This window comes from Hemitrygon akajei, chromosome 2, assembly GCF_048418815.1.
Source record: "Hemitrygon akajei chromosome 2, sHemAka1.3, whole genome shotgun sequence".
Classification (NCBI taxonomy): Eukaryota; Metazoa; Chordata; class Chondrichthyes; order Myliobatiformes; family Dasyatidae; genus Hemitrygon; species Hemitrygon akajei.
In genome coordinates, this window is record NC_133125.1 from 164,925,953 (window position 1) to 164,952,559 (window position 26,607).

The 26,607-nt window shown below is 47.5% G+C and overlaps 1 protein-coding gene across 2 annotated transcripts in view; it reads left to right on the top strand.

The window, feature by feature from the left end:
- The window catches only part of vars1 (valyl-tRNA synthetase 1), a 91,655-nt gene that overhangs the window by 44,875 nt on the left and 20,173 nt on the right, over nt 1–26,607 (top strand). For both annotated transcript variants that reach the window (XM_073031616.1, XM_073031615.1), the window contains exons 18-25: nt 9,895–9,985; nt 12,641–12,746; nt 13,605–13,675; nt 15,232–15,357; nt 17,743–17,847; nt 22,211–22,279; nt 23,544–23,622; nt 25,956–26,083. In XM_073031616.1, coding sequence (XP_072887717.1) covers nt 9,895–9,985; nt 12,641–12,746; nt 13,605–13,675; nt 15,232–15,357; nt 17,743–17,847; nt 22,211–22,279; nt 23,544–23,622; nt 25,956–26,083 — 775 coding nt within the window. The remainder of the gene's footprint in view (nt 1–9,894; nt 9,986–12,640; nt 12,747–13,604; nt 13,676–15,231; nt 15,358–17,742; nt 17,848–22,210; nt 22,280–23,543; nt 23,623–25,955; nt 26,084–26,607) is intronic.

Consider the following 26,607-nt stretch of genomic DNA (forward strand, 5'->3'; position numbering starts at 1 on the left):
CAAAAAGCATTAATAATAGCTTTTAAAAAGTTCTTAAGTCCTGGCGGTTGAATTGTAAAGCCTAATGGCATTGGGGAGTATTGACCTCTTCATCCTGTCTGAGGAGCATTGCATCGATAGTAACCTGTCGCTGAAACTGCTTCTCTGTCTCTGGATGGTGCTATGTAGAGGATGTTCAGAGTTTTCCATAATTGACCGTAGCCTACTCAGCGCCCTTCGCTCAGCTACCGATGTTAAACTCTCCAGTACTTGGCCCACGACAGAGCCCGCCTTCCTTACAAGCTTATTAAGACGTGAGGCGTCCCTCTTCTTAATGCTTCCTCCCCAACACGCCACCACAAAGAAGAGGGCGCTCTCCACAACTGACCTATAGAACATCTTCAGCATCTCACTACAGACATTGAATGACGCCAACCTTCTAAGGAAGTACAGTCGACTCTGTGCCTTCCTGCACAAGGCATCTGTGTTGGCAGTCCAGTCTAGCTTCTCGTCTAACTGTACTCCCAGATAGTTGTAGGTCTTAACCTGCTCCACACATTCTCCATTAATGATCACTGGCTCCATATGAGGCCTAGATCTCCTAAAGTCCACCACCATCTCCTTGGTCTTGGTGATATTGAGATGCAGGTAGTTTGAGTTGCACCATATCACAAAGTCCTGTATCAGTTTCCTATACTCCTCCTCCTGTCCATTCCTGACACACCCCACTATGGCCGTGTCATCAGCGAACTTCTGCACATGGCAGGACTCCGAGTTATATTGGAAGTCTGATGTGTACAGGGTGAACAGGACCGGAGAGAGTACGGTTCCCTGCGGCGCTCCTGTGCTGCTGACCACCGTGTCCACTATCCAATCCACCATGTGAGAGTCTACTCCCATCTCCGTTAGTTTTTTTTGTACGTGCTTTCAGGCTTTTGTATCTTCTGCCTGACGGGAGATGGTGGAAGAATGTTCAGGGTGGGTAGGGTCTTTGATTAAAGGTCCGTGCAAAAGTCTTAGGTACCTTAGATTTTTAATTTCAATTTTGTTTTAGATGTTTGTTTTTGGCTTCTGCATTAGTGTGTCGGTAGAAAAGAGCATTTTCAGTAGAGAAGAGCATTACAAACATACATTTTCCAAAAAATTAAATGTTACAGTGAAATTTTTGTATTTCATTACTGAAGGAAACATATTAAGTGATAGAGCATTTTTCAAATAAAAACTCGATTGCTTTGTAAGTATATAGCCCAGTGCATGATTAAACATAGACAGCAAACAGGATGCTAATGATTCATGACATAATGAGTTGAATGAACTAAACTGATTAACTGAGATGGGAACGGGTGTAGAACGAACCAAACTGGGTGAAGGACATCCACTCTAATAGGTTGAGGGCGTCTTCAGATGTGACAGTTTAACCTTCAGATCAATTCTTGCACCATGGTAAGAGTGAGCAGAGCAAGATGGTGGTCATCCTGCATCAGCAAGGTCTCTCCCAAGCAGAAATTTTGTGGCAGACAGGAGTTTCAAGATGTGCTGTGCAAGCTCTTTTGAAGAAGCACAACAAAACGGACAATGTTTAGCACCAGAAACACAGAAACTTGAGTGCAGCAGATGAGAGATACATCAAAGTGACATCCCATCTAAATCAGAAGCCTATCATCTCTGAAGTCATAGTGGAATAGTGGACATTGGAACCCAAGTGCACCCTTCTACAGTGGGAAAAGTCTTGCCAGAAGAGTTGCTGCCAAAAGTCCTTTCCTCCGAAGTGGAAACAAAGCCAAGAGTCTCATCTACGCACAAAAACACGAGGAGCGGGGTGCTGAACAATGACAGCAGGTGCTCTGGACTGCTGAGCCAAAATTTGAAATTTTTGGCTCAAACAGGAGATGTTTGTCCGCAGTAGAGCTGGAGAGTGCTACATGAATGAGTGTTTGCAGACAACAGTGAAGTGTGGTGGAAGCTCTCAACAACTTCGTGGCTGTCTGGGATTACCTAGAGAGACAGAAGCAAGTGAAATATCCAAAGTCTGGAGAACAGTGGCAGGTTCTCCAAGGTGTCCGGAACAACCTTCTAGCCGATTTTCTTATAAAATTGCACAACAGTGTGCCTAAGAGAATTGATGCAGTTTTAAAAGCAAAGCAAGGTGACAACAAATATTGGACATAGGAGCAGAATTAGGCCATTCAGCCCATTGAGTCTGCTCCAACATTGAATCATAGCTGATCCTTTTTTTTCCTTTCTCAACCCCACTCCCTGGCCTTCTCGCCATAAACTTTGATGCCGTAGCCAGTCAAGAACCTATCAATCTCTGCCTTAAATACACCCAACGACCTGGCCTCCACAGCTGTCTGTAGTCACAAATTCATCACCCTCTGGCTAAAGAAATTTTTCGGCATTTCTGTTTTAAATGGACACCCCTCTATCCTGAGCCTGTGACCTCTTGTCCTTTCCACCACCATGCGAAACATCCTTTCCACGTCTACTATGTCTAGGCCTTTTGACATTCGAAAAGTTTCAATGAAATTCCCCCTCATCCTTCTAAATTTCAGTGAGTACAAGCCCAGGGACATCAAGCGTTCCTCGTATGATAACCCATTAATTCCTGGAAACATCCTTGTGAACCTCATGGATGGTTATCCTTGAATATTGATTTGATTTCATTTTTCACTGTTTACTGCTCTTTTTTTTGATATTTTGAATCTTTTCATTATTTTTGAAAGCATCTTCACTTCACAGATTTTTTTTTTACATGTGCTGAAGACTTTTGTACAGTACTGAATGCCGGCTGCTTTACTGAAGCAGCAAGCGTCCATGGAGGAGAGGCTGGTCCCTGTGATGGGCTGAGTTTTGTCCACAAATCTCTGCTCCTTGGGTTCCTATTAAATCTCTCCCCTCCCATTTTAAACCTCTGCCCCTCTATCTCTTGGTTTCCCAAACTCTGGGTTCTTAGTTTTCGTGAGAGTATCTGCCTCCATCATCTCATCGGGAAGTTTATCCGAGATTCAAACCACCTTCTTTACACTGAGAGTGGTGTGCACGTGGAAAGCATTGCCCAGAGACATTGGCTGGGGCAAAAACATCAGGGACACTTTAAAAATCTCTTAGATAATATGTGGATAAAAGAAAAATAGAGGGCTACGCCAGAGGGAAGGGTTAGATTGATTTTGCAGTTGGTTGAAAGGTCGGCACAACATTGAGGGCCGAAGTGCCTGTACAGGCAGTCCCCGGGTTACGTACGAGTTCCGTTCCTGAGTCCGTCTTTAAGTCGGAACAAGTACATTCGGTATTATTTAGTGTCAGTTAGTCAAACGTTCGTCTTAGTATATATTTTACCTTTCTATGCATATAAAACACTTAAGAAATGTATGTATTCCAATAATTAAACCACTGCGTTGCTTAGTAATAATTGTAGCTTTCATCGGGGCAGGGCGTTTCACATGCTCCATTATTCTCACTTTATCCGTTATCCTTTAAAATTGTTCCGATCGTTGACTGACTAATTTTACAGGAGCTTGTTCATATAGAGGAGTGTCCATAGCCTAGGGAGAGCCTGAAAAGGAACAAGTATTCATCTACTTTTTTTTTACTTAGAGATGCAGCAGAGTAACTGTCCCTTCTGGCTTAACCACAATCTGACTAATGCTTTTCCAATGACCGATGGTGTTTCACATTTTTCCAAATGCTTTATTATTTCCACTTTATTTTCAATCGCGATCGCTTCCCGTCAATGGAACAGAAACACTGTGGGCGGCGGGTCCCGAGCTGTGCCGGCCCCCGAGGTCCGCTGGGTCCTAAGGATCACCGCACTGAATTCCCCGAGTCCTAAACTGCACCGCACTGAGACAGGTTAAATGGGACAAGTGGGGGCTGTGCTGGGTTTGGGTATTTGATCCTCCGCAATATTCCGTGTAGGAATTTAAACTGGAGGTGGCAGTATTTTTTTTACACACAAGGTCGAGTTGTGAGCTCGACGTCAACCCAGCACGGATGGTACGGGAGTCACTGGATCGACATCAACCCGGCACGGGAGCAGTCTGTCACTAAATTGAACTTGAGAACCTCCGTTCGCCAGCCTGGCGCTGATCTCACTGCGCCACCAGCCTATCGGAATGGGGGGGGCGGGGTCAGGGTGAATCTTACTAAGGAACTTTTAAGCCAATTACAAAGTTAAGCACTCAACACAGCGTCAACGGCAACAACTTAAAATGACGGACGGCATCATGATCTGACTTAAAATGGCAGACGGCGTTCTCCTTCCTTGGTTCGTAAGTACGAGTTGTCCGTAAGTTAGATGTTTGTAACTTGGGGACTACTTGTACTGTGTTCACTGTACCAGCAGGTGGCAATGTTTTCCACTCACGGGATGTTCAGTATGAGCAGGAAGCCGGCTTGTAGAAAGATAGATAGATAGATACTTTATTCATTCCCATGGGGAAATTCAACATTTTTTTTTCCAATGCCCCATACACTTATTGTAGCAAAACTAATTACAACCAATACTTAACTCAGTAAAAATATGATATGCATCTAAATCACTCTCTCAAAAAGCATTAATAATAGCTTTTAAAAAGTTCTTAAGTAGTTTACTTAAATACATTGAGTCCTAACCCCGGCACTTTAACATATCTTACTCCTGGCGGTTGAATTGTAAAGCCGAATGGCATTGGGGAGTATTGATCTCTTCATCCTGTCTGAGGAGCATTGCATCGATAGCAACCTGTCGCTGAAACTGCTTCTCTGTCTCTGGATGGTGCTATGTAGAGGATGTTCAGGGTTTTCCATAATTGACCGTAGCCTACTCAGCGCCCTTCGCTCAGCTACCGATGTTAAACTCTCCAGTACTTTGCCCACGACAGAGCCCGCCTTCCTTACCAGCTTATTAAGACGTGAGGCGTCCCTCTTCTTAATGCTGCCTCCCCAACACGCCACCACAAAGAAGAGGGCGCTCTCCACAACTGACCTATAGAACATCTTCAGCATCTCACTACAGACATTGAATAACGCCAACCTTCTAAGGAAGTACAGTCGACTCTGTGCCTTCCTGCACAAGGCATCTGTGTTGGCAGTCCAGTCTAGCTTCTCGTCTAACTGTACTCCCAGATACTTGTAGGTCTTAACCTGCTCCACACATTCTCCATTAATGATCACTGGCTCCATATGAGGCCTAGATCTCCTAAAGTCCACCACCATCTCCTTGGTCTTGGTGATATTGAGACGCAGGTAGTTTGAGTTGCACCATATCACAAAGTCCTGTATCAGTTTCCTATACTCTTCCTCCTGTCCATTCCTGACACACCCCACTATGGCCGTGTCGTCAGCGAACTTCTGCACATGGCAGGACTCCGAGTTATATTGGAAGTCTGATGTGTATAGGGTGAACAGGACTGGAGAGAGCACGGTCCCCTGCGACGCTCCTGTGCTGCTGACCACCGTGTCAGACCTACAGTCTCCCAACCGCACATACTGAGGTCTATCTGTCAAGTAGTCCACTATCCAATCCACCATGTGAGAGTCTACTCCCATCTCCGTTAGCTTGTGCCTTAAGATCTTGGGCTGGATGGTGTTAAAGGCACTAGAGAAGTCCAGAACTTTACTCCTCGGTACCATGGAAACATGAAGACAGCATGGAGATGAAGGCCATTCAGTCCAACTGGTCAGTGCTGACACTGAAGATTGTGGTTAAGCCAGAAGGGACAGTTACTCTGCTGCATCTCTAAGTAAAAAAAAAATAGATGAATACTTGTTCCTTTTCAGGCTCTCCCTGGGTTATGGACACCCCTATATATGAACAAGCTCCTGTAAAATTATTAAATTCAAAAATCTGACATATATACATACGTACATACTGTTGCAAGAAAAAGTTTGTGAACCTTTTGCAACTACCTGGTTTTCTGCATTAATTACTCATAAAATGTGTTCTAGTCTTCATGCAAGTTACAATTATAGACAAACACAATCTGCCTAAACTAATAACACACAAATAATTATACTTCTTGTTAATACTGAGTACACCATTTAAACAATCACAGTCCAGTTTCAAGAAAGTATGTGAATCCCTGGAGTAATGTCTTCTACAAAAGCTATTCAGAGTCAGGTGTTCCATTCAATGAGATGAATGTGGGTTGTCGATGTGCCCAGCCCTATAAACAAGACACACAAAGTCAGGTTACTGACAGAGCCTGCTCTTCTCAAGAAATATCTGTTTATGTGCACCATGTTTCAATCAAAACTACTTTCAGAGGACCTTAGAAGAATTGTAGAGATGTATGAAGCTGGAAAAGGCTACAGAAACATTTCCAAAGACCTGAGTTCCATCAGTTTACAGTAAGAGAAATTGTCCCCAAAGACTTGCAGAAATCTCTAGAACTTGCTAAAGTCTCTGTTCATGTGTCAACTGTAAGCAAAACACTGAACAAGAATGTTGTTCATAGAAGAACAAGGAGGAAACCATTGCTCTCCAAAAAAAAGCATTGCTGCACGTCTCGTTTGCAAAAGACCATCTGGATGTTCCACAACGCTTCTGGGACAATGTTCTGTGGACAGATGAGACAAAGGTTGAACATTTTGGCAGAAATGCACACTGCTGTGCTTGGAGGGAAAAGGGCACCACACACCAATTCATCCTCATCCCAGCTGTGTTGCAGGGTGAAAGGAGCTGCTTTGCTGCCACAGGGCCTGGACAGCTTAGAATCATTGAGGAAGCAATGAATTCAAAATTGTATCAAGGCATTTTACAGGAGAATGTTAGGGCAGCCCTCTGTCGCCTGAAGCTGAACAGAAGTTGGATGGTGCCACAAGACAATGATCTGAAACACAAGAGTAAATCAACAACAGAATAGTTTAAAAAGAAGGTTTGTGTTTTGGAATGGCCATGTCAGAGTCCAGACCAGATGCTGTTGCATGACCTGAAGGGAGCTGTTCATGCAAGGTATCCCAGAAATATTGATGAATTGAATCGGTTTTGTATAGAGGAATGTTCTAGAATTCCTCATTGCCATTGTGCAAGTCTGATCAGCAGCTACAGGAAACGTTTGTTGGAGGGTCCTGTTGCTAAAGTAAGTTCGACCAGTTATTAAGTACAAGGGTTAACATACTTTTTCCAGATAGATCTGTGAATCATTAACCACTGTGTTCATTAAGACATGAAATGCATAATTGTGTGTTATTAATTGTGTCTATTATTGTGACTTAAATGAAGATCAGACCACATTTCATGAGTAATTATTGCAGAAAACCAGGTAATTGCAAAGGCTTCACGAACGTTTTCTTCTAATTGTACATATGCTCGTTGCAGTGAAAGGCAGAACTAGTTTCCTTCGTTTGCTCTTGCCTTTTAGTCATTCAAAGTTAAAAATAACTTTCAAAGTTCGAAGTAAATTTATTATAAAAGTACATATGTCACCACACACCTAGCAGATGTATAGAACAGTAACTGTAAACTCTAAAGAGACTGCAAATGCAGATATAAATTAGCAATAAATATCCGAGCGTGAAATAACAATATAACATCATCCTTAAATGTGTAGCTATCCCCTTTTGTTCAAAAGCCTGATGGTTGAGGGGTAATAACTGTTCTTGAACCTGGTGTTGTGAGTCCTGAGGTACCTTATGGCCGCGGCAAGAAAAGAGCATAGCCTGGGTGGTGAAGATCTTTGACGATGGATGCTGCATTTCTATGGCAACGTTTCATGTAGATATGCTCAATGGTTCGGAGGGCTTTACCAATGATGTGCTGGGCCAAATCTGCTACCTTTAGTGGCATTTTCCACTCAAAGGCATTGTTGTTCCCCTATCAGGCCGTGATGCAGCCTGTCTGCACACTTTTGACCACACGTCTATAGAAGTTCACCAAGGTTTTCAATGACGTGCCGAAGCTCCACAGACTCCTGAGCAGTTGTGCTTTCTTTGCAATTATATTTATATGATTATAATTATATTGGTATAATAATTGTTATTGGTCTAGTATGTCTTTGTTGCGATTCGTTACAATACTGCAGAGGTATGATTGCTATACCTAGTGATTTTCGTGTATTTTTTGACTTGTGGACAAAATGGACTCAAGGATGCTGGTAAAAACATAGAACATTACTGCACACGACATTGCTCCGACTTCTTAAGCTACTCTCAGATCAAACTGACCCTTCCCTCCCACGTAGCTCTCCATTTTTCTATCATTCTTGTGACTGTATAAGAATCTCTCAAATGCCCCTAATGTATCTGCCTGTATCACCACTCCTGATAAGTAAGTAGCCTATTATCTTGTACACCTCTATCAAGTCACTTCTTGTCCTCCTTCACTAAAGAGAAAATCCCCAGCTTGCTCTGTCTTTCCTGTTCTCTAATCCAGCCAGCATCCTGGTAAATGTCCTCTGAGCCCTCTCTAAAGCTTCCACATCCTTCTTGCAATGAGGTGACTGGAACTGAACACAATACTACAAGTGTGATCTAACCACAGTTTGATAGAGCTGCAACTTTATCTCGCAGCTTTTGGAATTCAGTCCCTGGCTAATGGAGGCCAACACACCATATGCCTTTTAACCACCTCATGAATTTTATCTCACAGCTTTGAGGGACCTATAGACTTGGACCCCAAAAGAGAACCTCTTTAGTTACCTGGGGATAGCCTACATTAATAATACATACTCCTGTATGATTACACAAAAACAGAAAATGTTGGAGCTACTTTCTTTCCTTGTTTTGACAAAGGATCTTCGACCTGAAATGTTAAATCTTTCTCTCCCATTAATATAGAATTTGGAATTGCTTTGTGGTCAGCCTTCCTCCCACAGTGCAGGTGTCCAAAACCACAGGAGACAGATTCAAGGAGAGAATTAAATGGTACAAAAGGGGCAAGTTTTGTTCCACCCAGGTGGGGAGGGGATATGAAATGAGCTATTGGAGGAAGTGGTTGAGGAAGGAACAATTACAGCTATTGTCACATGTACTGAGATACAGTGATAAGCTTGTTCTGAAAGATCAATTAATTACATAGTGCACTGAGGTAGAAAAAGTTAAGGCAATAACTATGCAGAATAAAATGTAACTGCTACAGACAAAGTGCAGCTAAGTAACAAGGTGCAAGATGAAGATGAGATAGATTGTGAGGAAAATACTCCATCTGACCGTACAGGAGTCAAGTCTAGTCACTTTTATTGTCATTTCAACCATAACTGCTGGTACAGTGCATAGTAAAAATGAGACAACGTTTTTCAGGACCATGGTGTTACATGACACAGTACAAAAACTAGACTGAACTACGTAATTAAAAAAAAACACAACACAGAGAAAGCTAAGAGTGGTACAAAAGCTGCTCCTGAGCAGTGGTGGTATGTGCTTTCCGGCTTCTGTGTTCTCTGCCCAATGGAGAGATGTGGCCTGTCCTGCTGAGTGCTTCCAGCTGCTTGATTTGGATTTCCAGCACCTCGGGTTTCTTCCTTTTCAATCCACTCTCTGCTTGTCCTTCCATTTCCACGTTTGCTGCTCCTACGCACCCAGTCCTTCTACTTTGGAACCCATTTAAAAATGTGTCTTTTTTTATATAGTATCGCCCTTCATTCCTCTGTGAGTATCAAAATTTGTAGCCGTACAACATTCCCTTCGGTCCATTGGCCATCATGCACCCAAACCTACGTTAATCCCATTTTATTCTTCCCATGTTCCCTTTGCCCCCGGATTCTACTTTTCTCCTGCACTTGCAGCACTTTACAATTAACTGCCTGTCTTTGGGATCTGGGAAGAAAATGAATCACCTTGAGGAAAACCACAGGGAGAACTTGCAGAGACAGTGCCAGAGGTCAGGATCGAACCTGGAGCTGTGAGTCAGCTGTTCTGCCCGCTGTGCCAGTGAAGTGCCCAGCCCCAGGCTCCCCCCGTTCCCTCAGCGCTGATGTCTGTTGCCTGCTTTCTCCGCAGAGACTGGTGTATCTCTCGGCAGCTGTGGTGGGGACATCAGACGCCGGCGTACTTTGTGACAGTCAACGATCCCGCAGTTCCTGCTGGAGAGGTAAGCCCCTTGCATGCACTGGCTGGTCTCGCCTAAAGCTTCTGAAAGGTTCAAAGGTTCATTTATTATCTTAGTATGTATGCAGTATACATTTCTGAGATTCGTCTTTCCCAGATAGTCACGAAGCCATGGAAGTCGTTCTAAGATAAGCACTAACACCCCCCACCACCACCACACACAAAGAAAAAACAAACCTTGCAAGTGGCAACATGATCAACCCCCCCCCATGAAAAAAATTGTGCAAATGGCAACAGGAACATCAAACCCCAAGCCCCCAACCCCACCACTACACATACAAAACTAACAAATTCTTCCAAACATCGACAAGAGGGAACGGGCGAAAACACAGAATGTAAAAAACAGGACTGAAACAGTCCACAGTCTGTTCTGTAAATCGCAGAAAGTCGGTTACATTGTCTGATGGCATCGAGGGAGAGAGAGGGAGATCACCCGAACACAGAATCAGCGAGCGATAGGCCGTCAGACAGGCACCTTATCCAGCAGCAGTGAGCAAGAGGCAGGCACTCGGTGCTGAACACTCGCTCACCTCCACGTTCCACCTCGATGTACCAGTCCCTCTCTGTTTTAAACAGTGAAATCAACAAACTCTACTTGTGGCGTTTGCACGTTTCCCTTGTTGAATAAAGCCTCTGAGTCTAACACACAGTACACAAGCCTGGTATTGGAATTGGTTTATTATTTTCATAAGTGCCAAGATACAGTGAAAAGTTTGTCTTGCATATTGTTCATACAGATCAGAGCATTACACAGTGCACTGAGCTAGAATGAGGCAGAACAAGAACTGTGCACAGTAAAGTGTAACTGTGCAATGAAGGTAAAACAAGATCATAGTGAGGTCGATTGTACGCCAAGAGTCCATGTTATTGTATGAGCTGTATTCAATCGTCTATAACAGTGTGGTAGAAGCTGTCTTTGAGCCTGTGGAACATGCTCTCAGGCTTTTGCATCTCTTCCCAATTGGGAGAGAGGAGAAGAGAGAGTGCCCGGCTTGGGTGAGGTTGTTGATTCTGCCGGCTGCTTTACTGAGGGAGCGAGAAGCATAGACAGAGTTCACAGAGGGGGATCTGTTTCTTTCTTGTACAACTCTCTTCAGTTTCCTGCGTCACGGGCAGACCAAGCCATTATGCGTCCAGACAGAATGCTTTCTGTGATGTGTCAATGAAAATTTGGCATGAGTAGTCAGAGACATGCTGAGTTTCTTTAGCCCTCTGAGGAAGTATGTAGAGGTGTCGGTGAGCTTTCTTGGGTGGACCAGGACAGAGTATTGGTGATTTTCACATCAAGGAACAGGAAGCTGTCAACCTCAGCACTGTGGCTGTCAATCAGAGCTTGTGCACCGACCCCCTCCCAACCCCTTTCCTGAATTCAGTGACCAGCTCTTTTATTGACATTGAGTGGAAGGTTGTAGTCATGACAACACGTTACTAAGCTCCCTGTCTCCATCCAGTGCTGCCCTCATGACTGAGATACGACCCACTGCCACGCGATCATCTGCGAACTTGCAGGAGGAATGGATGATGTTGCAACGTAGGAGAGGCCATGCAGCCCGTCATACATGTGCTGGCCCTTTGCTGGAGCTCTCCAGTTAATCACTCGCACATTTTACTTGATATTGTTTGTCAGCTTGGAATTTGTTTACTGTTATGGTAAAACTGATAATCTGCTGCCCGACTGGGATATCTGAACAATGGTTTGTTACCCGGCTCATTGTAAACCCATCACCTGCATTCCCTGGGCCCCATTTCCAGGTTTTGACCCGGAAGGAACGGCCACCGAGCCGCTGCCAAGACCTCTTGTTTTATTTTCTTTGCCTGGAGGCAGGCTCTGTCGATCGAGGTCTGTATCAATGGTAGGACAGTTTTAAGCTGGCACATGGGGTGGTGGGTTGGGGATTGTCAGGGCAGGTGTGCTGTGGCCCAGTGAAGAAGGAGATGGGTAAAGGGAATCACCGGAATTATGGGGTGAACAGAATGAGCTGTTTCTCCCCCAGCCCCACTGAGAATCGAAGAGGGGAGTGTGAGGAGTCGGCTCTGAATTAGAGTGATGATCATATGGACAGAGAAACAATTGATTTGAGTCTGATAGCATGGAAACAGCCCCTGTGACCCAGTGACACTCATCCCACTGACTCCCATCACTCATCTACACTCTGGGCAGTTGACAGTGACCAGCACGTCATTTGGTGAAGTCCAGAACAAAGAGCTTAATACTGGAACCAGTGATAATTTCATTAGTCGCAAGGGGAGCTATGAGTGACTGATTGGGTGGACAGAGTTAAGGTGGATTTAAACTTGTTGATTGAGTTGGTAGAGTTTAAAAAATATGTTGGATGTGCTGTATTGGCAGTACTGATTGGGTGGACAGAGTTGAGGTGATGTATCGGCCATGCTGATTGCATGGATGGAGTCAGGGTGATGTTTCGGCCATGTTGCTTGGGTGGATGGAAGTGAGGGGGCATGTCGGCCACACTGATTGGGTGGGTGGAGTTGAGACGATGTATCAACTGTGTTGATTGGCTGGATGGAGTTGAGGCTACGTAATGATTGATGGGTCTAAGTGGATGGAGAAACAAGTGTCCTCTTTCCGAGGACGTCGCAGTTTAATTTTAAATCCCCCTTGTCCTTGCTCATCCAGGATGCCGATGGCCACTACTGGGTGAGCGGCCGCACCGAGGAGATTGCCAGACAGAAGGCAGCCAAGAGGTTCAACGTCTCTCCTGACCTGATCTCACTCCGACAGGGTGAGTCTGCAGGGTGACCCCGTCTTTACCAGAAGCAGTGTGTTGGGTGCATGTGGAGTGTGGGACATTTTCCTGATGGTTGATTGAGCCATGGGGGGAGCAGGTTTTATAAACGTGTACGTCACCAGTAGTGGAAAGGGTGCAGAAAATAAAGTGTAGAAACAAGAGGTGTGGGAGACACTCGTGTGCAGGCATCGGGGGCTCTTTGAGCATGGAAGATCACATCAGAATCAAGTTTATTATCACTGATATATGCCATAAAATTTGTTGTCTTGTGGCAGCAGTAGAGTGAAAACATAAAAATTACTCCAAACAAACACTGCAAACGAGGAACAGTGAGGCAGTGTTCATGGGTTCATGGACCATTCAGATCAGAAATTTGGTGGTGGGGTGGAAGATGTTCCTAAAAATGTGAGTGTGGGTCTCTGACTCGTGTCCCTCCTCTCTGATGCTGGTAAGGGGGCATGTCCCAGAGGGCGAGGGTCCTTTGTGATGGATGACCTCCTTGATGCATGGGTGCCTTTGTGTGCTGGCCTGCATGCTTGGTTGCTGATGCAGAGAGGAGCTCTGAGGCAAGCTTTGAGTGTAACACTGTCACTGATGATTCCAGTGAGGAACTTGGTGGAGAGGGGAGAGGGAATCTCCTTCACCCGGAGAGCAGAGAATCTCCCGTTGTGAGCACCGAAGGTGCATTGAATGGGAGGGGGATGTTGCTGAGGGGGGAAGTAGCAAAGCGGGCTGGATGGGCGTCAATCCGGCATGGAGCAGTGGGTCAAATCCTTTCAGTGCCACGCGATTCCTGTTGGGGTGAGCTGGTGTCTGTGTGCCTGGTCCTTACCCAGTCTCTTTGTCCAACAGATGAGGACGTGTTGGACACCTGGTTCTCCTCTGGCCTCTTCCCCTTCTCCATCTTCGGTTGGCCGGATGAGGTGAGTGGGGATTCACTCCGTCAGAAACTCGGGAGCCTGAGTGTGTGGGGGGCCATGAAGGTGGCAGAGAACACAAGTCTCTTTGTGCATGGATCACTTCAAGCCATGCACTTCGGAAGAATGAATGAAGGTGTAGATAATTTTCTAAATGGGGAGCAAATTCATAAATTGGAGGTGCAAAGGGACTTGGAGTCCTAGTGCATGATTCCCAGAACGTTGACTTTTGCCAGTTAAGTTGGTAGTAAGGAAGGTGGATGCGATGTTATCATTCATTTCAAGAGGACTAGAATTGAAAAGGAAGGATGTAACGATGAGGTTTTATAAGGCATTGGCCAGACCTTACTTGTGGGCCTCCTATCTCAAAAAAGATTGGAGATGATCCAAAGGAGGTTTATGAGAATGATCCTGGGAATTAAACGGTTAATATTTGAGGGGAATTTGATGGCTCTTGGCATGGAATTAGGGGGAGGGGTGGGTGGGATCTTCTTGAAACCTATTGAATATTGAAAGGCATATTCAATAGAGGTAGAGAGGGTGTTTCTAATATTCGGGGGAGTCTCAGACCAGAGGGCACAGTGTCAGAGTACAAGGGTGTCCCTTTAGAACAGAGATGAGGAGGGATTACTTTAGCCAGAGGGTGGTGAATCTGTGGAATTCATTGCCACAAAATGCTGTGGAGATCAAGTCATTGAGTATGTTTCAAGTGGAGTGTGATGCGTACTTAATTTATAAGGGCTCCAAAGGTTATGGGGAGAAGGTAGGAAAATGGTTTTGCAAGGGAAAATAAATGAGCAAGAGTTGAAAGGCAGAGCAGACTTGATGGGCCAAATGGCCTAATTCTGCTCGTATGGCTTCTGGTCTTTTGGTCCTTGAGTCTGGTGGTACGTGTTTTCAGACTTAATCTTTGCCGATGGAAGGGGGGAGAGTAGAGACTGTCTGGAGTGGGTGGGGTCTGATTACACTACAGAATGCTAGAGAATCTCAGCAGACCAGGTTATGGAAAAGAGTACAGTGGACATCTTGGCCTGAACCATCGACAGTACACCTTCCCGCAGATACTGCCTGGCCTGCTGAGTTCCTCCAGCACTTTGCGTATGTTGCTTGGATTTGCTCTTGTTTGTCTTTGATTATACTTACTGCTTTACTGAGGTCATAGAGACCGAGTCCGTGGAGTGGAGGCTGGTTTATGTGATGTACTGACTGAGCTCTGTCCACCACTCTGCAGTCTCTCGCAGTCACGGGCAGAGCAGTTGTCATCCCAAGCTGTGATGCATTTAGACAGGATGCTTTCTATCTAGAAATTGCTGATGGTCAATGGGGTCATGCTGAATTTCTGTTGCCTCTTGTGGAAGTTATTGGGAGTACACTAGAGGTTTCATGAGGAGTATAACACAGTGGGTGTGAATGGCCTTTTCCCTTCTCATAGATCAGGGGTTCCCAATCTAGGATCCATGGACCCCTTGCTTAATGGACTTGGTCCATTGCATAAAAAAGAGCAGGGACCCCTTGCCGTAGATTTGCATCGTGAAATTAATGAATGTAATTTCCTTCTGCAGACGGAGGACTTGAAAGTCTTCTACCCAGGCACGCTGCTCGAGACGGGTCACGACATCCTCTTCTTCTGGGTAGCTCGGATGGTGATGTTGGGACTGAAGTTGACCGGGAAGCTTCCATTCAAAGAGGTGACGTTAACACTGAAAATTACTGGCAGGGCCGCAGGCTTGCGGCACAGACCGTAGAGGATGGAGTGCTGAGGTCAAGGTCAAGTTCATTGTGATATGTACATGTGGGTACAGGTGCAATGAAAACCTTGTCTGACCATCACGGGCAGACAGCCTCAGATAAGCAGCATTCACAAATAACAATCTTTAAATTATACAAGTGCACAACTGGAATATGAAAAAAGACTTTGTAATGCAAAGAGGTCAAAATGTTTCTGGGTGATGAGCCTCTTCAAGATTCTCTAACCCATTTCTGGTCTCTTGTGCCCACAGTATTTCCTCTTGCAAATCTGCTCCTTCCGTTAACTCTTCTCTTGGTCTCATCCTTCCTTCATTGTTACCTCATCTTTCACCTTGCCCCATCCATGATAAAATCAAACAGAATGATTACAGGCCCTTCGGCCCACCATGTCTGTGCTGACCATCAAGTCCTACTGGTAATAATCCCGTTTACCAGCACTCGGTCAGTGTTCAACCCATCCTGCCCTCCCATCGTCTCCCGGGCTCTGTCTGCTTCTGGGAGCTTGCGTTCCTTCTTCTCATGAAAAGCTGTTGACCTGGAACACAACCAGTGTTTCACTCCCTACCTATGTTGCCCGACCTCCCAAAAGTTTCGATAAATGTCTGTGGGTTTGATGTCTTTAAGAGCCCATTTTAAGGACAGGCGGTGGGATGTGTTTTCGGGTTTTTGTATCATCTGCCCAGTGGGAGGGGGAGAAGAGAGAATGTCTGGGGTGAGTGGGGTGTTTAGAACACAGAACAGAACAGTGCAATACAGACCCTTCGGCCCATGATGTTGTTCCCTACCCTATTCCGAGATCATTCTAACCCTTCCCCCACACACAGCTCTCCATTTTTCTATCCAATTTAAGACTCCCATAAATTTCCCTAACATATCTGCCCTACCACCACCCCGGCAGTGCGTTCCATGCACCCACTGCTGTCAGTGTAAAAATACCTCCTCTGTCATTCCCCCTCCCTCAGCATACTTTCCTCCAATCACCTTAAATCACGCCCTCTTGTATTAGCCATTGTGGCCTCTCTTTCAATGCCTTTTATCATCCTGTACACCTCTATCAAGTCTCCTCTTATTCTCCTTTGCTCCAGGGAGAGAAGCCGTCGCGACCAGAACTGAACACAATAGTTAAAATGTGGTCTGATCAGGGTTTCGTAGCGCTACAACATCACCTCGCAGCTCTTGAACTCGATCTCCAGAATAACAAAACCAACACGCTTTTGCCTGCTGAACCACCTTATCAACTTGCCCAACAGCTATGGGGGATTTATGGCCCTAGATCCAAGATCCCTGTGTTCTACAGAATCCATCTATGAACCCTGTATTCTGCCTTCAAATTCAATCTTCCAAAGTGAATCACTTCACCCTTTTCCAGATTGAACTCTATCTGCCATTTCTCAGGCCAGCTCCTGTTAGTATCTGATTTTGACCCCGACAATCTTCCCCACAGAATCCACAATTCCACCAGCCTTTGTGTCATTTACAACCTTACTAACCCACCCTTCCATTTCCACATCCAAGTCACTTATATGAATCACAAAGAGCAGGGGGTCCCAGAACAGATCCCTGTGGAACATCACTCGTCACCGACCTCCAGAAAGAATACGTTCCATCCACTACTTCCCTCTGCGTTTTGTGGGCAAGCTAATTTTAAATGCACACAGCCAAGTTTCTCTGGATCCTGTGTCTCCTGACTTTCTGAATGAGCCGACCATGGGGACCCCTGTCAAATTCCTGACTAAAATCCGTTCCCATTCCCGCAAAGAACCGTAGTCAGCATGTAACTCCAGGTCTGGGTCTTCAAAAGAACCCTGAAATGGAAAAATAGAGATATTAAAGACGGAAATAGAGCTGTTTTCAAAGATGCAAGCAAAGGAGTCGCTGTTAGGCACCATAACCTCCTTAGCTCTGCTTGTAAGTTTGGAGAAACAGCGTGGTAGCAGGCCCTGCTGGCCCAGTGAGCTTGTCCACACAAACATACCCATGTGACCAACTACCCCTGTACGTGTTTGGATTGCAGGAGGAAACCGGAGAACCCGCACAAAACCCACGCGGTCACAGGGAGAATCTGCAGACTCCCTGCAGATTCCCAGCAGTGGGAATTGAACCCGGTTTGCTGGTAGAGTCACAGTGTAACAGTAACTGCTCTGTGACCTTGCCGTTATGTTTACCAGCAGGGATGTTTCAAAAGTGGTGTTGAGGTTCATGTGTCCTTTGTCTCTGAGCCCTTGCATTGTCAGGAATAAACCTTGCAGAGAGACACATCTTCAGCCGAGAACCCCCCACCCCCGTTCTTTTGTTCTGACGGGATTTTTCCTTCACTCACTCAGGTCTACCTCCATGCCATCGTCCGCGATGCCCACGGTCGAAAGATGAGCAAGTCCCTGGGCAACGTCATCGATCCCCTGGATGTGATCACTGGCATCACGCTGGAGGTGAGTTTGGGAGAGGCCACGCTTTTAGCACATTGGGGTTTGTAAACCCTCAAACTGGTGTGTGGCGGTTAGGTCGATCTAGGGAGGCAGATTAGTTTCTGAACACAAATACTGAACGCAAGTGGCTGTAGATGCTAGTAACTGAACAAAATAAAAACAAGATGCTGGAGGAATGCAACAGGTATCAACCAGTGGAGATCAGTGAGAGTGTGTGACTATCTTGCAGCCCGTCTACATCAGAACTGGCTCGTTTGCTGTGATTATTTGCTGCAAGGGTGGAGTGCCACGGGAGGGGTGTGTGGCGGGTAGCAGAGGATGAGTGCCACGGGAGGGGTGTGGGGCGGGTAGCAGAGGATGAGTGCCGGGGTGGGCTGTGGGGCGGGTAGCAGAGGATGAGTGCCACGGGAGGGGTGTGGGGCGGGTAGCAGAGGATGAGTGCCACGGGAGGGGTGTGGGGCGGGTAGCAGAGGATGAGTGCCACGGGAGGGGTGTGGGGCGGGTAGCAGAGGATGAGTGCCACGGGAGGGGTGTGGGGCGGGTAGCAGAGGATGAGTGCCGGGGTGGGCTGTGGGGCGGGTAGCAGAGGATGAGTGCCACGGGAGGGGTGTGGGGCGGGTAGCAGAGGATGAGTGCCGGGGTGGGCTGTGGGGCGGGTAGCAGAGGATGAGTGCCACGGGAGGGGTGTGGGGCGGGTAGCAGAGGATGAGTGCCGGGGTGGGCTGTGGGGCGGGTAGCAGAGGATGAGTGCCACGGGATGGGTGTGGGGCGGGTAGCAGAGGATGAGTGCCGGGGTGGGCTGTGGGGCGGGTAGCAGAGGATGAGTGCCACGGGAGGGGTGTGGGGCGGGTAGCAGAGGATGAGTGCCACGGGAGGGGTGTGGGGCGGGTAGCAGAGGATGAGTGCCACGGGAGGGGTGTGGGGCGGGTAGCAGAGGATGAGTGCCACGGGAGGGGTGTGGGGCGGGTAGCAGAGGATGAGTGCCGGGGTGGGCTGTGGGGCGGGTAGCAGAGGATGAGTGCCACGGGAGGGGTGTGGGGCGGGTAGCAGAGGATGAGTGCCGGGGTGGGCTGTGGGGCGGGTAGCAGAGGATGAGTGCCACGGGAGGGGTGTGGGGCGGGTAGCAGAGGATGAGTGCCACGGGAGGGGTGTGGGGCGGGTAGCAGAGGATGAGTGCCACGGGAGGGGTGTGGGGCGGGTAGCAGAGGATGAGTGCCACTGGAGGGGTGTGGGGCGGGTAGCAGAGGATGAGTGCCGGGGTGGGCTGTAGGGCGGGTAGCAGAGGATGAGTGCCGGGGTGGGCTGTAGGGCGGGTAGCAGAGGATGAGTGCCACGGGAGGGGTGTGGGGCGGGTAGCAGAGGATGAGTGCCACGGGAGGGGTGTGGGGCGGGTAGCAGAGGATGAGCCCCGGGGTGGGGTGTGGGGTGGGTAGCAGAGGATGAGTGCCGGGGTGGGGTGTGGGGCGGGTAGCAGAGGATGAGTGCCGGGGTGGGCTGTGGGGCGGGTAGCAGAGGATGAGTGCCGGGGTGGGCTGTAGGGCGGGTAGCAGAGGATGAGTGCCGGGGTGGGCTGTAGGGCGGGTAGCAGAGGATGAGTGCCACGGGAGGGGTGTGGGGCGGGTAGCAGAGGATGAGTGCCACGGGAGGGGTGTGGGGCGGGTAGCAGAGGATGAGTGCCACGGGAGGGGTGTGGGGCGGGTAGCAGAGGATGAGCCCCGGGGTGGGGTGTGGGGTGGGTAGCAGAGGATGAGTGCCGGGGTGGGGTGTGGGGCGGGTAGCAGAGGATGAGTGCCGGGGTGGGCTGTGGGGCGGGTAGCAGAGGATGAGTGCCACGGGAGGGGTGTGGGGCGGGTAGCAGAGGATGAGTGCCGGGGTGGGCTGTGGGGCGGGTAGCAGAGGATGAGTGCCACGGGAGGGGTGTGGGGCGGGTAGCAGAGGATGAGTGCCACGGGAGGGGTGTGGGGCGGGTAGCAGAGGATGAGTGCCACGGGAGGGGTGTGGGGCGGGTAGCAGAGGATGAGTGCCGGGGTGGGCTGTGGGGCGGGTAGCAGAGGATGAGTGCCACGGGAGGGGTGTGGGGCGGGTAGCAGAGGATGAGTGCCACGGGAGGGGTGTGGGGCGGGTAGCAGAGGATGAGTGCCGGGGTGGGCTGTGGGGCGGGTAGCAGAGGATGAGTGCCGGGGTGGGGTGTGGCACTGATGTAGACACCAGGCAAGGCAATTTGATTCCAAGTAATTGGTTTATTGAATTGACTTTAATACTTGCATCCTTCACATAGTACATAACGAGTAAAAATCTTTACATTACATTTACATATAAATGTGCAGTGTACAATTTATAGTAATTTGTAATAAATAATATGTACAACAGGACAGTCAAGATAACATATTAATACAATTGTATCAGTGTGAATGAATCAGTCTGATGGCCTGGTGGAAGAAGCTGTCCTGGAACCTGCCGGTTCTGGCTTTTATGCTGCGGCACCATTTCCCAGATGGGAGCAGCTGGAACAGCAACACACACAAAATGCTGGTGGAACACAGCAGTCCAGGCAGCATCTATAGGAGAAGCACTGTCGACGTTTCGGGCTGAGACCCTTCGTCAGGACAGCTGGAACAGTTTGGGGTTGGTGTGACTCGGGTCCCCAATGATCCTTCGGGCCCTTTTTACACACCTGTCTCTGTAATTGTTCTGAATAGTTCACCTCTACAGATGTGCTGGGCTGTCCACACCACTCTCTGCAGAGTCCTGTGATTGAGGGAAGTACAGTTCCCGTACCAGGCAGTGATGCAGCTAGTCAGGATGCTCTTAATTGTGCTCCTGTAGAAAGTTCTTTGCATTTGGAGGCACATACCAAACTTCTGCAACCATCTGAGGTGAAAGAGACGCTGTTGTGCTTTTTTCACCACTCAGCCAGTATGTACAGACCACGTGAGATCCTCAGTGATGTTTATGCCGAGGAACGTGAAGTTGTTCACCCTCTCAAACGCAGATCACGACAGAATGTCCCTCTGGTGCTTCCCGCTCCCTCCCCCTCAACCATGATTCCTTCCTCTGTGCCTCCTTCCGACTCTCAGTCCACAACCAAGACCCACGTCAGAATCAGGTTTATCATCACTCACGTATGTCAAGGAATCTGGGGAGCAGTACAGTAGAATACATAAAATTGAAAGTCTTGGGCACCCTCCCACCGCCTTCTCTGTGACTTGAAATGAAATTCTTTCTCACTCACTCAGTTCTAATGAGGAGTTCCATACAGTGCAAACAGATAAAGGCCTGTAAATGAATAAATAATGCATAGAGTGTGAGTGAGAAGGTAGTGTCCGGAAACTCTGGTGGAGGGGGAGAAGCTGTTCATGGGTCGCTGAGTGTGTGTTTTCACCTCCGATGGGATTATGAGAAGAGGGCTCGTCCTGGATGGTGAGGGTCCTTAGTGCTGGATGGCACCTTGTTGAGGCACTGCCTCCTGAAGATGTCCTCGATGGCCGGGAGGGTGGTGCCTGTGGTGGAACTGGCTGAGCTTGCAACCCTGTGCAGCCTCTTTCCATCGTGCACACTGTCGTCTCCAGATCAGGCCGTGATGCACCCAGTCAGAATGCTCTCAGTGGAGCATCTGTAGACGTCTGTGAGCGTCTTTGGTGACGTACCAAATGTCCTCCGACTCCGAATGAAGTCGAGCCATTGGGGTGCCTTCTACGTGATTGCATCAAGGTGTTGGGCTCAGCCTTTGGTCCTCTCAATTGTGTGTGTCTGTGAGGACCACTGAGGATGTGGAGACACCCAACTCTGAAGCGTCTGGAATCTGGAGCAACACATGACCTGCTGGAAGACCTCAGCAGATCAGGCAGTCCCGTTCCTACCCCACAGACTGGGTTCCTCCAGGAGACTGTTGGTTACTGGTGAATGTCAGTGGTAGAGGCAGGTTCGATATTATCATTTAAAGTAAAATTGGATAGGTTTCTGGACAGGAAAGGAATGGAGGGTTATGGGCTGAGTGCGGGTCAGTGGGACTAGGTGAGAGTAAGCGTTCGGCACGGACTAGAAGGGCTGAGATGGCCTGTTTCCGTGCTGTAATTGTTATATGGTTATATGGTCTGATGTCACTGGGAACAAGGGAAGGACTATTTTTCCACGAAGAACTCCGTACTGAGTTTGGGCAGCACATACAAAGTGCTTATTCACCTCCATAGATGGCTCCTGACCCGCTGACTTCCACCGACACTTTGTGTGTGTGGGTGTGCGTTGCTCGGGATTTCTGGCGTCCGCAGAATCTCTTGTGTTTAGGGAGCCTGTGGCTGTCATGTTCTTTCATGAGTGGTGGTGGGAGATGCCTGTGATGGTTTCTCACCTCTTTCCCTTCCTGCAGGGTCTTCACGCACAGCTGCTGGAGAGCAACCTGGAGCTGGCAGAGCTCGAGCGAGCCAAGGCTGGTCAGGTAAGCGTGGTGTTTGTGTCCCCTGTTCCAGCAGATGTTGAGGGGCTGAGTGGCCTCCCCACTCAGTGATGCAAAGCAGATGGAATACAGTGTAGGGAACTGTATGGTCGTGCAGTTCAGTGGGAGGAATAAAGGCGTAAATGGGGAGCAAATTCAAAAACCAGACGTGCAAAGGGACTTCAGAGTTCTTGTGCAGGATTCCCTAACGGTTAACTTTCAGGTTGACTCTGTGGTAAGGAAGGCAAATGCAATGTCGCATTCATTTCAAGAGGACTAGAATATAAAAACAAGGATGTAATGTTGAGGCTTTCTAAGGCATTGGACAGACCACAATTTGAGCATTGTGAGCAGTTTCGGGCCTCTTATTTAAACAAAGGATGTGCTGACATTGGAGAGGATCTAGAGGAGGTTGGTGAGAATGATTCTAGGAATGAAATGGTTAAAATATAAGGAGAGTTTGAGGATTCTGGGCGTGTACTCACTGGAGTTCAGAAGAATGAGGGGAGATCTCACTGAAACGTTGAAAGGCCTAGATGGAGTGGACGTGGAGAGGATGTTTCCTGTAGTTGGGAAGTCAAAGATCAGGGGGAACAGTCTCAGGATAGAAGGACGCTCTTTTAGAACAGAGATGAGGAAGAATTTCTTTAGCCAGAGGGAATTCATTGCCACAGACAGCTGTCACTGGGTATGTTTGAAGTGGAGGTTGATAGGTTCTTGGTTAGTAAGAGCACCAAAGGTTACCGGGAGAAGGCAGGAGAATGGGGTTGAGAGGGAAAATAAATCAGCCGTCATCAAATGGTGAAGCTGACTTGATGGGCTGAATGGCCTAATCTTATAGTCTAAATTCTTAGAATTCCTGTCGGGGGTGAATGTTCCAGGAGAAGATGGGGAATTCTCAGTTGGGAATTCCAGGCAGATAAAGCACACAACAGGGGGGAGATTTCTGAGAGCGTTGGGACGTTTTGAAGCAGGCTGTAATTTGTCTCTGGAACAGTGGCGACCATTAATTTGGAAAAAGCAGACTGCTTCTTTCTGTGTGGGACAGGGTGATGCCGAGAAACTGACCAGACGTACTGGGATCTTACTGTGCACAGATTGGGAAAAGACCCAGCCTGATCAGAGTGACTTTTATAACATTTGTTGGCTCAAGTCCAAGAAAGGCAATTTAAATGGTAAATGTGAGTCCTTCATGAGCTTGTTTTCCCCTTCCAGTTTTTAGAACCTCCTTTTTTGATCTCCATGTCTTCTGCATTTTCCCTGTCAGAAATCTGATTATCCGAATGGGATTCCCGAATGCGGGACGGACGCCTTGAGATTCGCGCTATGTGCCTACACGTCTCAAGGTAACCTGGCTGGGGAAACCATGGCTCTGGGGGGGGTGGGAGTAAGTGGGACAGGAACAGGAAGTGGGTCATTGGGGCAGCTGGCCAACCATCAGTGGCACAGAAGAACTTTAGAGGACTGATCCTGGTTTCAGGGCACTTTAGCCAGCTGACGTTGGGAAAAGCTGGTGTTCGTGAGACGTGGGGCTTTGAGATGGAAGTTAAATGATCAAGCACAGCGGCTTAGATACAGGCCCTTTGGCCCATCCAGTCTGGACCAGCCTGGTCTTCCTATTCCAATCAACCTACACTTGGGTAATAGCTCTCCATATCCCTCTCATCAATATACAATCCAAACTTATTTAAAGCATCAGAATTGACCTGTCATCTCCCAGTTTTGCTGGCGACCAGTTCCACACTCGCTCTGTCTACTAAGTGAAGAACTTCCCCTCAGATTTCACTTAAATATTTCACTTTTCACCCTAAGCTTGTAGTTCTAGTCTCACCCAGCCTATGGGGAAGAAGCCTGCAAGCATTCACCCCATCTCTACCCCTCATAATTTTTTATGCATCCGGTAGATCTCCCCTCCTTCTCCTATTCTCCAGGAAATAAGGAAACATTTAAACCCTTGAAGGGTTGCGGTAGAGTAGACAGCGAGAAGTTAGAATCTCATTGGTGGAACCAGAGGTTATGAATGGAGATGAACTGGAATTCGTTTACTATCGTCACCTGTAGCAAGGTACGGTGATAAGCTTTTGTTTTACATGCTGTCCATACCGATCCAAGGCAATGAGGTCCAAGGATCATGATGAGGTTGGTTGTGAGATCAAGGGTGCATCTTTATTGTACAAGAGGTCCATTCAAGTCTGCGATAACAGTAGGACACAAGCTGTCCTTGAACCTAGTGCTATGTGTTTCCAAGGTTTTGTATCGATTAGATGGGTAAGGTTGAATAGTACTGTAGTGGTTAGCACAATGCCTTAAGAATCAGTGACCTGGGTTCATATCCCGCTGCTGTCTGTAAGGAGTTTGTACGTTCTTCCCATGTCCGCGTGGGTTTCTTCTGGGTGCTCCAGTTTCCTCCCACAGTCCAAAGGTGTACTGGTGGATAGTTTAATTGGTCACTGTATATTGTCCTGTAGTTAGGCTAGAAATAAATTGGATGTTGTAGAGCAACGCGGCTTGAAGGGCTTGTAGGGCCTATTCCACAATGTGTATCAATAAGTTTATAAAGGTGAGACGGTCTGGGGTGAGAGGGGTCTTCGATTACATTGGCTTCTTTTCCAAGGCATGAGAAATTTCAGCAAAGTGCCGAGCTGTGTCCACAACTCTCTGCAGTTCCTTGTGGTCACGGGCCGAGCAGTTGCCCTACCAAGCTGGTCAAAAGTGATGAGTAGAGAGCTAGCTTTATCCCGGGGGTAATTTGGATGGGGACTGTCAAGGGTGGGGGCAGTGTTGAAAAGGAGGATGAATGTTTGGAACACAGAGACTGCAGGTGCCAGAGTCTGGTGGACAATCTGCTGGAGAATCTCAGTGGTCGAGCATCATCTGTGGGAGGAAAGGACCTGTTGACATTTTGGGTCGTGGCATTGCATGAGCACCACACTCAAAAGTTTCTTGACAGTCTGTTCTATTTTAAACCCCCCCCCCCACCCCCTGGGACGCTGTTCAATCTACTGAGTTCCTGCGACATGTTGTCTGTTGATGTAGGTTTCAGCACCCTCAGTCTCTTGAGCCTCCATAATCCAGCTCTTTTCCAGAATGATAAATTTTACTTTGCTGAGAAGATTGTTGGATCTGGAGATGTTATGGATCCAGAGGTTCTTTGGAAGTTGAGAATGAGGCGTAAGACTTGGTAATTACTGCCCAATAGGTAAAGAAAAGAAAGATTGGCCTTAGTTATCATGTGTGCATCATTCTTAGAATGTTGTAAGAACAAAGGATGAAGAAAAGCAAAGAGGAAAAAAGTTGAGATTGATTTCTATGAGCAAGATAGATGAAGCACATTCCAGTGATAAGAAATAGCCTATAAAATATGCATTTTCATGAATGTGCCATAGGCGGCAGAGAAACTTCTAGAAAGATACTGAGTCAATAACTGAAAATGACTACAATAACTAAAAATTCACTGAACATGCATAACACATATATAAATCATTATATTAAAAACTGTAAACAACCACAGAGAACGTTAAGCTACAAGAAAATAACAATTTTATACTCTAATCCAACAAGAGGAAGGAGTTGGATTGCTCTTGCCTGGGTCTGGCACAGATTTGATGGGCCAAATAACCACCTGTGTGGTAACCCTTCTGTGATTCCATGGTGAGACCTCTCCTGTTTGTGCCAACAGGCCGGGACATCAACCTGGACGTTAACCGCGTCCTTGGCTACCGGCACTTCTGTAACAAGTTGTGGAACGCCACCAAGTTTGCCATCCGTGGGCTCGGACAGGACTTCACTCCAGAGGCCTCTGCCCAGGTAGGTGATGGGGACCGCCTGTCTCCCCTCAGTGTTTCGTCGGCTGTGACCGCATTGGGACGTCATGAGATAGTGAACATAGAACAGTACAGCACAGTACAGGCCCTTTGGCCTATGATGTTGTGCCAACCCTTTAACCTAGACCGAGATCAATCTAACCCTTCCATCCCACATAGCCCTCCATTTTTATTTCATACAAGTGCCTAAAAAAGTATCTGTTCCTCTCCAGTCTCTCCCTAGCTTATGGACACCCCTACATATGATCAAACTCCTGTAAGATTATTAAATTCGTAAATCCAGCATGCATATTCGTAGATACATACATACATATGTGTACATCTAGAGAAAGGCAGAACTGGTTTCCGCTCTTCGCTCTGCCCTTTTATCCGACTCAGCCTGGTTCGGATTGCTGCTGCTTCTGTTGTTTGCATGATTTTTTTCTTGCTCTGTGGCAATGGGGGTTGGTCTTATTTATTTATTGATTTGCGTTCTTTTGGGTCCCTTGCTTTGTGACTGCCTGGAAG